Consider the following 13,172-nt stretch of genomic DNA (forward strand, 5'->3'; position numbering starts at 1 on the left):
AACTGAGATATTGCCTGTCCCTTCTCCGTATTTTATCACCTGGGGCCTCATGTATAAATGATGTATACACACAAAAATGTTGCATACACCCGTTTCTACGCTCATGTTGAGATGTATAAAAATTAAACTTGGTGTAATGCCATGCACATTTTCAAAGCAGCCTCACACCATGCGTACGTATGTTTCTGATTGGTGTTGTAAACAGGCGGCACCCATTGTCAGAGCAGTGCTACTGTTTCTGTGTGGTTTCCCTTTCTTTTTTTATAGTTGCATCCATGTCACTGGCTTTATCTAATACACTGAAATTAATTGCATATCATTTACAAATTTAAAGCACTTGATTGTAATCAATCTGTACCAATATAATGGTGCATGCAATTGTCAACGTTTTCCAACCACCATGGATTTAGTGTCGTTAGAAAGCATCGCAAATGGTAAAATTAGAAGAGAGCATGTATTTAGAGATCATACTGATTTCTTGTCCCATGATGATGACAGGCTTCTAAGTCTATTTAGATTTCCAAGAGCTATCCTCTTGGAGCTGTGTGCTGAACTGGGGCCATCTTTATAAAGGCAGACTTTGAGGAATTGTGCTCTACCTGCTCCCTTGCAAGTTCTGTCCACCCTCGAGTTTTTAGCCACAGAAGCTTTTCAACATGAACTGGCTGCCCAACCGGGTATTTTTTAGTCATCACTGATTCATGCCATGTCAGCTGTATGGGATGGTATTATCCGCTTGTCATCTAGAGAATTCCTTAAAGTGTGGTTGAACAGGCAAACATTAAAGTGCAATTTGCAGCAATGTCCGGTTTTCCAAATGTAATCAGAGTGATCGAATGCATGAACATTGCTATAAAGGCACCTTCAGAGAACGAATTTGCTTATGTAAATAGAAAGCATTTTCACTCTATTAATGTGAAAATTATCTGTGATTTGAAAATGTGTCTCATTACTGTTGTGGCGAGATTTGTAAGTGTCTCACCAATAATTACAGCAGCTTTCTGGTCAAATGGTGGGAGCCACGGAATTGTGCCACCTCCTCTATTGGTGTTGACACTCAGACGGTGGGTTATGATTCGCTTTTTCATGTTAACTTTGATATCTGACCACTTCTTTTTCATTCCGGGCACAGTGTGAGTTTCTGAACTTGAACTTTTGAATGCCTCCACCATGCTGTTCCACTCCATCATTTTCCATTTGTTGTGCCTTTTGTTACTTATACCACTTCTTAAGTCACCAAGTAATACGTTTTTTCTTGCCTCCACTTCACAGAGCAGGACCTCCATTTTGCATTTGCTAAAATTATTTTTTACACATGCTTTTGCCATTATCTTTTAACAAAACACTGAATGGAAGGGGCTATTTACATTGATTTACATATTCAATAGGTTAAATTCTGGGAGGAGTCAGGGTGGGGCCGTAGGCACATGCATGTGCGTTAAAATTCATGTTGATTGGGATTTATAAAGGGAAACTGGGTAGAACTTTGCATATACACAGTTTTATGCATTGCAATTTTTTGTGAGTACGCACATTTCTAATTTTGTCCATACACCATATTTTAGTGTGAATTCTTTGCAAGGCATTATACATGAGGCCCGAGATCTTTGTCACTCATATATTTGTCACTTAAGAAGGACATCAAATGTGGGCACTGGGAGACTATATAAACTCCACAGACAAGTTACTTTCCGTACACTAGCCAAGCTACTCACTACACCACCTTTACTGCCCACAAATGATTCAATGATATTCAAGTAATTGTAAAAATAATCGTGAGGTTGGTTTTCTTTGTACTCTATTTAAAAATATTTGATAATACCTTTTAGGTCTAATCGATCAATCAATCTTACTTCATATGTAAATGGCAATATCTAATGACATATTAAGGTGGCTATCCTTTCATTTTGTAACTTACTAACCCAGCTTGGAGTCTGGGGAAATGGTGCCCCCATCTCACTAGCACTGGTCATAAGGGAGCAGCCAGTACTGAATTGGGTGCCAGCCCATGGCAGGACACACTCACATGGAGCTAATTTATAGTTGCTAATTAACCCAACATACATGTCTTTAGTATGGGGAAGAAATTTATCAAGGGAAAGTGACGTAAATACATTGAGAATGTGCAAACTTCATACAACCAGTGTCTCAGGCCAGGATTGCAATCCAGGACTTTAAAGCTGTGAGGTTACAGAGTGAACTTCTGTACCACTATGCAGCCCTATGGTAGTTATTAATATCTAAAGGTTTACTTTACACAAGTTGCTGTACAAACACATTTATTCTATTTATATAGCTGTACAAATGCTCATCTCCGTGCAGTATTTCAGGAACAGGATGCACACACAGCAGTTGCAGTCTGACAACTCTAAATCCATTTTGTAAATAGTTTTCTTTTACAAACCTAGTATTCCCCCAACCATATACATAGAGTATAAGCTGTATGGGTTTATTTTCCTGTCTGTGAAAGGTTCAAAAGTACACCTTTATGGATAGTTGTTTTTTATTAGTTAAGGTGCTCTTAACTTCTTCAATTTGTGAGAAACAAAGTACACTTTCACACTACATTATTACTCATTTTTTCATGTAACTGTATCTCTTGTTCTGTGTGTAAAGAAATATATTAAGTTTAAGAGAAATTTACTAATAACCAGCATTTATCCATTTATGTATGTTCTAGCTAAAGAAGTAATTTTAAACAAACTGCTGGCACCCACCTTACTACTCTTCACTTGAACTGAACAGATTTAACTCCTTCAATATTTTCTTCTGCATTGTATCCTACAGCTTAGGAATTTGTCTAACACTTTTTCTCTGCACATTTTCTTTCAATGTTATATACTTTCTCTTATATGGAGCTCAATAGCTGCATGCAGCATTGGTGGCCTCACAGCTTTATTATAACCTTCCTTTACTAGTAGCTGACATACCAGGTTATGTAACTCAACATTTTCTTAACCATAATCAGTGTCTGGTAGTTGAGGAGGATGAGATTACTTGAGCACCTAAGATTTCACTATTGCTACTTTTATTTTTGTAGTTATTAATTTTTATTATTATTGTCATAATGGCATTGCTACTTTGTTTAATGTTTTTTCAGTGAACATCACCATTATTTGCAATATTTTCGCAAACACTGCCATGTTGTTGACTTAATAAATGATGGTGATGTACACAAGCTAACATGTGAAATCTGAATCAACAAAGTAAACACCTGCAATAGCTCAGTGCGAAACCAAACAAAAATAAAAACAGTAAATCATATACAGTTTGATAATAACTTTGTTTAGAATCTGGACACACATTTTTGGATTTAATTTTTATTATGGTTTAGGATTGATTAGATGTACAGTATGTGATTCAGACCTCTGTCTGTTTTGCAATGATTATGTTGAATCCTCTCAATAAATTAATGCTTTCCCTCTTGCTTTTTGCATCTTTTACAAACTAGCACTACATTCAAGCCCATTGTTAATAAATTGTGCTTGTGGTGTGATAAATTCACAAAAATCATACAGGTTCTGGTACACTTAACAGTGTGAGATGGTGGGGTCCTCGACATGATATCTTGGGGTCTGAACCCACTTCAAAGACAACCTGGTCTAACTATACTAATGCTTTTTCTAGTCCACTTTTTAGTGCTAGTCTCTTCATTAAGTAATTATAGTATATGTAATTTTTTACTCTGTGTATAAAACCTTTTTTTTGTATTATTCATTTTTGCATTAAACTTATTTGGTCAAATACTACAAAATATCTGAAAATCCACCTAGATTGTGTCTTGAGAAATTGATTATAGTTCTTGGTACTTTTAGTAAATTTTTTTTAAAAATTAAAACTGATTCCAGCACTGAACACTGCAGAAATCCCTCGTCTATTCTACTGGATTGCTGAAGGAGTGCTTCATCTAATAACTTTTATCTTTCTATTAAAGCCACTGCACCTATCTGCATATGGCTGCCTAAGTCCCCATCTCCTTTTGATTTTTGGTTAGCCACCCTGAAAATTATCTTATGCAACATCATGTGCTCTGTTATAATCAGTTGCTGTTACTCCTTACGCTTTAAAATTTAGGATATTGGTAAATACATTTTCTTCAATATCTGTGGTGCCTTTCTCCTAACACACTAATACTGAACACATGTTTTTTGTATACATTCTTTTATAATTGCTTCCATTTATTTGTGCATTTTATTTCAAACTAAAAATACTGCAGTTGCCATTAATGTACAGTATATTTTAAAACGCTAAAACTTGGCTTTATACAGTATATATATATCACTTTGCTTCTTAGAATAACCTAATTGTTTATTACATGAACACAAATAATATAAAACCTTAATAAAAGTAAGGATGAAATCCAAATAATTAAGCCTGATTAAACAGGAAAATATCATTTATACACTAGGCGAGGAAAATATCCCTTAGTGGATTTGAATGGTTCAGTGCAGTTTTTCTGACAGACAAAGGAGCGTGCATGATTAAAATGAGTGATTATTATGAACATTGTCACACATGTGCGCATGGGAGGCAGCTAAATGGCTTGAGTAAGGGCAATTCCAATTCAAACCAGGATGTGACAGACTGCACTGACTCTTTTTCTCCCTTTCCTGCAGACCAGTCACGTGAGATTCCACCTGGTCCTCACTTCCACCAACATCACTTCCAGGACTGAGCCTATGGAAGAAGACAATGCCGGCTCTGGCCCCTGTGATGTTGATGTCACGTTCGGGCTAGAGCCTATGGTTGAAGACCCCCATGAGCCCAACCCCTTTGACCTCACTTCCTGTCTTTCCCTTTAAAAGCCTCCACCTTTTCCCTATTCCCTCAGGATGGGGTGGCTGCCCCAAACCTTGCTATGGCTCTGCGTGGAGTTTGTAACAACATATAAACATCCAATCTGAAATTAAACATTTCTGCTATATAAAAAGAAGATTCTCATTCATATATTCATTCTTTTGTTTTCTACCCATTTTCAGACTTATTCAGATATTGTACCAAAATGTTTTGCTTAGGTTAACGGGTGATTCTGAGATGGTCACGTGTGTGAGAGTGAGTGTGTGTGTGTGAGTGGTTAATGAAGTGGACAGGTGCCCAGTTAAAATCTGATATTTGCTTTATGTCCAGTGCTGCCGTGATAGGTTCCTGGCCCTCCTGTAAACTGGACTATTCATGTCTAAGAATGATAGCCTGTTTTCACTACACTACTGGCATGTCAAAGTTTGACATTCTTAGCCAGATGCAGAACATTTGTTAAATCTAATCTGAGTTGACAAACATTAAAGTTTACAGTTGCCACAAAATAAACGTGTGTCACCTTTTCATTATGATTACCTACACAAGTCAGTCTGGGCCAACCATTGAGTGAAAATTTGTGTATGAAAATGACTTGAAGTGAGTTCCTATTGGATTTTGATTATGGGAAAATTAGAATTCATCTTGTTAGTGTTTCTTGTTGAAATGTGGATTGTATACTCTGTCATTTCATGAATCAACAAATTCACAAATCCAACATTACTGTTTTGAATCATGTGCCTGGACATTGTCTCCATGAAGTTTGCATGCAGATTTTTACTCCACTTACAGATATATGTGCTTTGTTAATTCCAAATTCTAAAGTAGCCAAGAGTGAGTGTTTACATGAGAGAGTTCTTAATGGACTGGATCCCAATTCAGGGTTGGTTCCTGCCTTTCTCCTTGCTGAAAAAATAGCTTCCGTCTCTATGTGACTCTTAACTGGATATAGTGACTTTGAAAATGCTGTTTTATTTACAAATATAAAGCCCATTACATTTTTTTGAAATGAAACTCATACAAGTTTGCAGAATAATATTGCATTACATATCATGTTCAAATTGATATCAAATAAATGCTGCTTTATAGGTTTTCAAGAACTCTTACATACTATTTTATAAAAAGAGTATAATAGAACTTTCATAAAAAGGACAAGAACGTTGGTGCCTTTGTACTGTAAAACTTCCCAAACAGAACTGGGAATTTGTCAGTCAATTTTTATCTTATATAGTGCCTATTACAAAGGACACCATCACAAAGCAGTCTATAAAGAAAACAAGAATACATTTTAAAGCTGAAATATTAAATATAGGAACTCTGCATACATGAGAAAGCTATAAGAAATAATGTGACGTGTACACAAGTAGGATGTAGTGAATGCTAATGTGGAGCAGATATGATGGCAATAGGTGTTGAGATAGGATCAACACAGTTGTTCAAGATTAATCAAACTAGAAAATAAGGTTGCAGGATATGATACAAGAAGGAAAAGGTGTGTTTTAAGTTGAGATTTGAATGACACTACTAATGGAAGCTCACAAACAAACTGAAAAGAACACTTTCTTAATTCATTCTTCACGTTTTGGGTTGAAGATTTAGCAATAAAGCAACAACTTAACTCAAAAAGGAAACAAATCCAGTACTCTAGGCAATAGCAATATGGATGAAATGGTGTCAACAGCTAATTATTATTGAGATGTATGTAAGCCACATCTTTTGCTAAATCACAACAAAGTCATTTAACTGTACGATATAAATCTTATAAAAACCTACTACTGATACAATCTCTTACTAACCTATCAGACCTTATCACGTATTACTGCCAAATCCAGTTCTCTCATGACCAGAACTGCCTTTTTCAGACTGCCTGCATCATACTTTCTTTTATTCATGTAAAGGATCCTTCTTTTGAAATGTTCAATGCTAACAGCAGCCAGCTTATGATTTGTTCCATTCATAAATGTATGGTTCACACCAGAAGCAAGTTCAAATATATACTGTAACTATCGTACGAAGAAAGAAAAATGCAATTCATTTACCCAAGACCAGGTTGTCTCAGCAATGTTTTCCTCATTCTCTAATGCCTTAAGCTGTTCCTCCGATATCATGATTCCATATCTTTTTTTGACATGCTTTAGATTCCCAAAAGCATGACCGTTTAAACAACAATTTTTAGACAGTAGACAGACTGTAGCCTAACTGCATATAGTCCTTAATGGATGCCCCTGTTTTCCTTACTAATTTTATGCACACTGTTCTTGGAAGGACGATCCAAGTAGAAACATGAGACTAGCAAGAATCCTTACTTCATTTCTTCCTGCTGACTTCTGAGGCATCTAACTGGAGTCACAAGCTCCATATTAAAGGGCACAGCACTGAGTAAATACTATCAGCAAAAGTTTAAAATCAGCTTCTACAGAAATAAAAAAAACATTTTATACATAGTATTTCAAAGATGACAGGTGACAGAGCTGTACACTGTCTCACACACCCGGAGATCTAAGTTCAAATTGAGACATTCAACTTAGATTATGTGTTCACTATGAAGCAAGTAAAAATGGGTATAACTGTGAATGTGGCTTGTGCTGGACTGGTATTCAGTCCCAGTGTTGGCTTCTATTATGGAAAAATGGCTGTTATGTTATTTTGCCATGAAACATTTGTATATTTTACCAATTTACCAATGGGATCATTAGCAAATGGAAATAAGAAAAGAAATTTTTTTATTTTTATTTGTACTACTATTGCTCTTATATCAGGGTGGTGCAGCAGATTGTGCTCCTGCCTCATACCCAACATTCCAAAAAAACATGCATGTTGGGTTAAATAGCAACCATAAATTGGCTTTGTGTGAGTGTAAACATGGGCATGATGTGTAAATGGGCCCAGTTGTAGCCTGGCACACTGTTGGGAGCTTTTCCCTGACTTGTGACCAGTACTGCTGGAATAAGCTGAGGATCTCTGCAACTCTGAATGAAATTAAGCAGGTTTCAGAATGTTGCTGTATACCTGTATTATTTCTTGTTTTACAGATATACAGTAAATCAAAGATTCACATATGTCTATTAAAATTACAGTTGTAAAGCAATGTTTCCTATGTTTGGTCCTGCTGGGCTGAATTGACTACAGGTTTTTCTTCCAACCCATGTGCTTAATTAGAAGCCAATCCTCTGCTGATAACAGAACCTATTTAGTTTTATGTCTTGTTAAGGTTTTCATTCTGCTATATCAGGTCATCCTTACACTCTAGATTTTACTAAGGATATAAGTCACATGATTTAGGACCCAAAGCAGATTAGTAATACCCAGCCCTTCACATTTTATCTTCTGTTTCTTTCCAAATGTTTTATAAAACCTTATACTTCATGATGTGTATACTGTAGATGGGAATAAGATACCTGGTTAATTATACTGGTGGATCCATCTTTCACATTAAATATTTGATTGACAGTAGGTTAAGAAAACAAGAAGCAACTGAAAATAGTGAATGACTAAAATAAGCAAATAAGGGTAAAGAATCTTAACAAGCAAGTTAACCAAAATGAAGCACAAAAATGTTGCTTGAACAATAAATGCTTCAGTAGCAAAAATTTGCTTCAAGTTAACAAATTGGCTAGAGACAAAAACCTGCACTCAGTACAGCCATCCAGGACTGAACTGGAGCACCCTTTGTCTATGTTCAAAATCCTGTCTTGGCTTTTGAGATCTTGTAAAATACAACATTTAAGTGAAAAAAATGATCATTTAAAAATATCTAAAAATTCCCCATTGCTCAGTTACTTAGCCACTTTTTTTTAAGAAATAGTTGTTTTTATAGAAATGTGGATGCAATTGCACCTTAAACTTCAAAACCTTTGCTTTTTATGCAGTTTTTTAAAGTAAACTATACCAAACTATACTAAATGTTACTATACTAAAATAAACTATACTAAAAGCTAAAATTGTTTTTCCTTTTGTACAGCTTATTATAAGAAAAAAGTATTCAGGCTACATTGATTGGAGACTTTAAAATGGCCTTGAATGATGTTGTGCACCTACTGTAGCAGTCAGGGATGGTCTCTGCCTTGTGGCTGCAGCAGTCCAGATAAGCTCCTAGTTACCAGAGTTTAATCATCCATACATTTAATGAGCCTATCATATCCAATACATCCATCCATCCATCCATTTTCCAACCCGCTGAATCCGAACACAGGGTCACGGGGGTCTGCTGGAGCCAATCCCAGCCAACACAGGGCACAAGGCAGGGAACCAATCCTGGGCAGGGTGCCAACCCACCGCAGGACACACACAAACACACCCACACACCAAGCATACACTAGGGCCAATTTAGAATCGCCAATCCACCTAAACTGCATGTCTTTGGACTGTGGGAGGAAACCGGAGCGCCCGGAGGAAACCCACGCAGACACGGGGAGAACATGCAAACTCCACGCAGGGCGGACCCGGGAAGCGAACCCGGGTCCCCAGATCTCCCAACTGCGAGGCAGCAGCGCTACCCACTGCGCCACCGTGCCGCCCATATCCAATACAGTATTCCAGAAAGATGAAGCCTATTTCAGCAGCACTGAGCCCCAAGTACAAAATAATCTTGCACATAAAGTCACAAACTCACTGAAATTAGGGAAGTTGAGAGTCAACAATTAAAATAAAATGCATGTCTTTGTGATGCAAAAGCAAACAGAAGTAGAGAGAGGACATCTACAGTGGATATAAAACGTCTGCACACCCCTGCCAAAATTGCAGATTTTGTGTAATAAAAAAATTAAACCAAGATAAATCCTGTCAGAATTTACTCCACCTTCATTGCAGTGCTTTGTGAAGGACTGAAAACTATGGTGTGTTCAATTTACTTGTCGCTACATTCTGCACATTGTATTGCCGGCATAACGCTCATTGGTTCTCAACTCTTACACACAAAGAGCCTGCACCTGCAACCAAAGAGAAAAATCAAACTGATTTGATTTTACTTACTTTGCATCTATTAAATGTTAAGTACTTAACTATTTAAGACCAAATAAATGTAGGTACTTTAAAACATTTCAATTCCTGGAGGGGTTATGTCAAGAAAATGGTTGAGAACCCTTAGCCTATAAATGTCACACAACATTGGAACAGACATCCATCCATCCATCCATTTTCCAACCTGCTGAATCCGAACACAGGGTCACGGGGGTCTGCTGGAGCCAATCCCAGCCAACACAGGGCACAAGGCAGGAACCAATCCAGGGCAGGGTGCCAACCCACCGCAGGACACACACAAACACACCCACACACCAAGCACACACTAGGGCCAATTTAGAATCGCCAATCCACCTAACCTGCATGTCTTTGGACTGTGGGAGGAAACCGGAGTACCCGGAGGAAACCCACGCAGACACGGGGAGAACATGCAAACTCCACGCAGGGAGGACCCGGGAAGCGAACCCGGGTCCCCAGGTCTCCCAACTGCGAGGCAGCAGCGCTACCCACTGCGCCACCGTGCTGCCCTGGAACAGACATGCATCAGGCATATGCTTTGATTAAGAGGTGTATAGTTTCTGAAATCATGCCATGTTACTACTTTTAGCAGTAACCAAGATACCAGTGCAGGTTTATATTAAAGGTGGGAGCAGATCAGATTATTTTAGTGGGGTCATAGCTTAGCTGACCTAGTGTACTCAAGACACGTGGCAGCAGTGCCATCCACAAGTGCCAATAAGAAGCTCATGCCTGACAATCACATTTTAGGGTCATGTTATCATCACAAGGCACTTAAATAAAAACAGTTAAATATCAAACTGCAAAGAAATAAGGAAAACATCAATCATGAGAGACAATGGTAGATCAGGCAATACATTTATTAATTTATGGTAATGCTTTAAAAAGTGCAAGTTAGTGTCCAGTACTATCATTATTGTCACATTGAACCGAAGAGGTTGGGGGACAGTTATTAATGAAATGAATGAGAACACTTGGATCTTCAGACTGATTCCTAAAGCTAGAATGGACATTTACATTTCTGTTAAAAACAGTTGGTCTTTTTAACCCTAAAGTACTTAGGAATTCGAACTGTGATATGCAGGGATGTGCTCAAAAGGGTGGCTGCAGTGGCTCAAGCCTCTGCCCCTTTCCCCTCAATGGCACACGTGTCATTTTCTCCTGTTGGGATTTAAACACAGTGTTACCACCCCTTTGATTCTCCACCTAGATCTATGTTTTTCTATATCTGTCTATATTTCTATGTTTCTGTCTCCTGAGTCTATGTTTTTTCATCACAATCATGTATTTCTTTTAGCACAATTCTTGAACTACAGTTTCTTACATAAATGTATTGTTTCGTACATCTTAATAAAAACGTATCAACTCTGTGCATCTCTAAAATGTAATTACTTGTCTGTGTATAACCAAATTAACTTGGTGATTGTGATTGGTGACATGTGCATTGACTTCGCATCCTGCATAGTGCATAAGCCTTAACGTCAGTCAGTCATGTGCTGATAGCAAGTCATTAAATATCAACTGCTACACTTGGAAGTCACCAAAATCTGTCATCGAGGACATTAAAGAAGAACAGTGCCATAAACGATGCTGTGAGAAACTGAAAAAGTACAAACAGAAAAATGTAAAGTTGTTTTGAGTGAGGACGAGTCCTGTTTAATGTTCTGCTCCCAAGCTTGAATTTGACATTTCCTTCTTATCAGGAATATGATATAGTTTTTTTGACGCTTAAGACTTATTTGGCAGACATATGCTACTGTTGTATTTAATCAGAAAATTCCTTGAATACAGTATTAACCATGTTTATGTTTTTCACTGTTTATTTGATTACAGGGTCTGAGTTTTTTTTTTTTTTAAGTTACAGTGGCACCCCCTATTCGTTCTTTGAAATGGAGGGAAAGCAGCGATGAGCAACCTTGTTAAAGATAGGTAGGTTTACTATACAATATGGAAATAAAAACGGCATACAGTATGGTGATTGCTAATATACTTTATTAATGGCCCCAAGGTTGTACTGTTTTTGTATGATGTCATGACTTATAGTTATAATGTCTCTGCACACCGCAAATATTCACTTTGCTTATACCGACGGCTTTTTGGTTGGCTAGTTACGGTTTGCACCCACTATATTAGACACTTACCAAAATAAGTTATTCAACAGCGCACAGTAATTGAAGCCTATCAGCTTCCACGAATGCGGGTGAAAGTATTCCATTAAATCCTCAGTAAAGGTGGAGAAACTAAAAAAAACCAGAAAGGTGGAAAGTATAATTTTATTAATTTTTCAAAGAAAACGTGCTACAAAGAACCATAGATGGCTAGCCATCCTGTTTAAACTCAAGCCAATCAAGTTCACTTCTCGCGAGACCGGCGTTCTTTTCCCAACGCCAGGTCGGCGTGACTGCAGTTTAGCGCCCCTTTAAAAGCGTGCATGTGGCTGAGAGTGCACGGTCTGTAGCCAGACCCTACTCCTTTTATTTTGAAAGAGTAAATGTTGCGGTGTCCACTGTCCAGCCTATTCCAGCAATAACAGGATGGTGTCCAGGAGCTGGTTAATATGAATAAGCCATTTCACAGAGAGCAGAGCAAAGGGACTAGTGAGGTGTGTAACTGTTTCGTTTGTGTTACGTTGGACAATGCCTTCATTTGGCTTTTTATGTGCTTTCAGTGTAACACCGTTTTTTGTTTTAAAGTAGAAATCACAAAAGTAGGTACAGGCTAGTAGGTTTGCATCACCTGCAAAAAAGGCCAGTAGAAATTATGTTTTTTTGTAGGACGCTAGGAACCAAATTCTAGGGGAAGAAAAGAACTGGTCAGTAAAAAGGTATACCATGACCATTAAAAGATTGTGTTTTTATCTTAATTAAAGTATAACATCACATAAACGACAGAATTGTCGATTGTGATTGAACTTTTTTTTTTTAAATCTTCGCCATATTAATATTTAAAGCGAGCACGCACGTCCAGTAAAGCGCGAAAACAGGTCCAAAAAGTCGCTGCATCTTCCATACGGAAAAGCAAATATCAAATTTTGACAATCAGTTGAACTAAACAAAAATATGCTTATTGTCGTGTCACAGACCGGTAATTTATGACAAGACTTGTGTATTTCATAACACGTTTTATGTATTTGAGGCATTGCACCCTCTTTGGTAAATAACTGGGCACCGAGCAGTTGAATGCAGATCACGGCACCAGGAAGGTGAATTCATTTTGACAGGACAGTTGCTTAACCGCCACGAGCACACTAACCTTTAAGAACGTGACTGCTGATAGTGGTGATTACTGTGCTTACTAGTAGGTAGGCTGATTTTTTTTCTTTTTAAAATACTTATAAGAAAATACCCCATCATGAGATGCAGTGAAGCATCACTGTATCGCTCTTATTGAATTAACGGTAA

The 13,172-nt window shown here is 37.6% G+C and overlaps 1 protein-coding gene across 1 annotated transcript in view; it reads right to left on the reverse strand.

Annotated features, from left to right (window-relative positions):
- lpin1a (lipin 1a) overlaps positions 1 to 7,039 on the reverse strand; it is a 104,126-nt gene extending 97,087 nt beyond the window's left edge. The window contains exon 1 of the mRNA XM_051924918.1: positions 6,834 to 7,039. Coding sequence (XP_051780878.1) covers positions 6,834 to 6,902 — 69 coding nt within the window. The 5' untranslated portion in view covers positions 6,903 to 7,039. The remainder of the gene's footprint in view (positions 1 to 6,833) is intronic.
- Between the last annotated feature and the right edge of the window lie 6,133 nt (positions 7,040 to 13,172).

Source organism: Erpetoichthys calabaricus, chromosome 3 (genome assembly GCF_900747795.2).
Source record: "Erpetoichthys calabaricus chromosome 3, fErpCal1.3, whole genome shotgun sequence".
NCBI classification, from domain to species: Eukaryota; Metazoa; Chordata; class Cladistia; order Polypteriformes; family Polypteridae; genus Erpetoichthys; species Erpetoichthys calabaricus.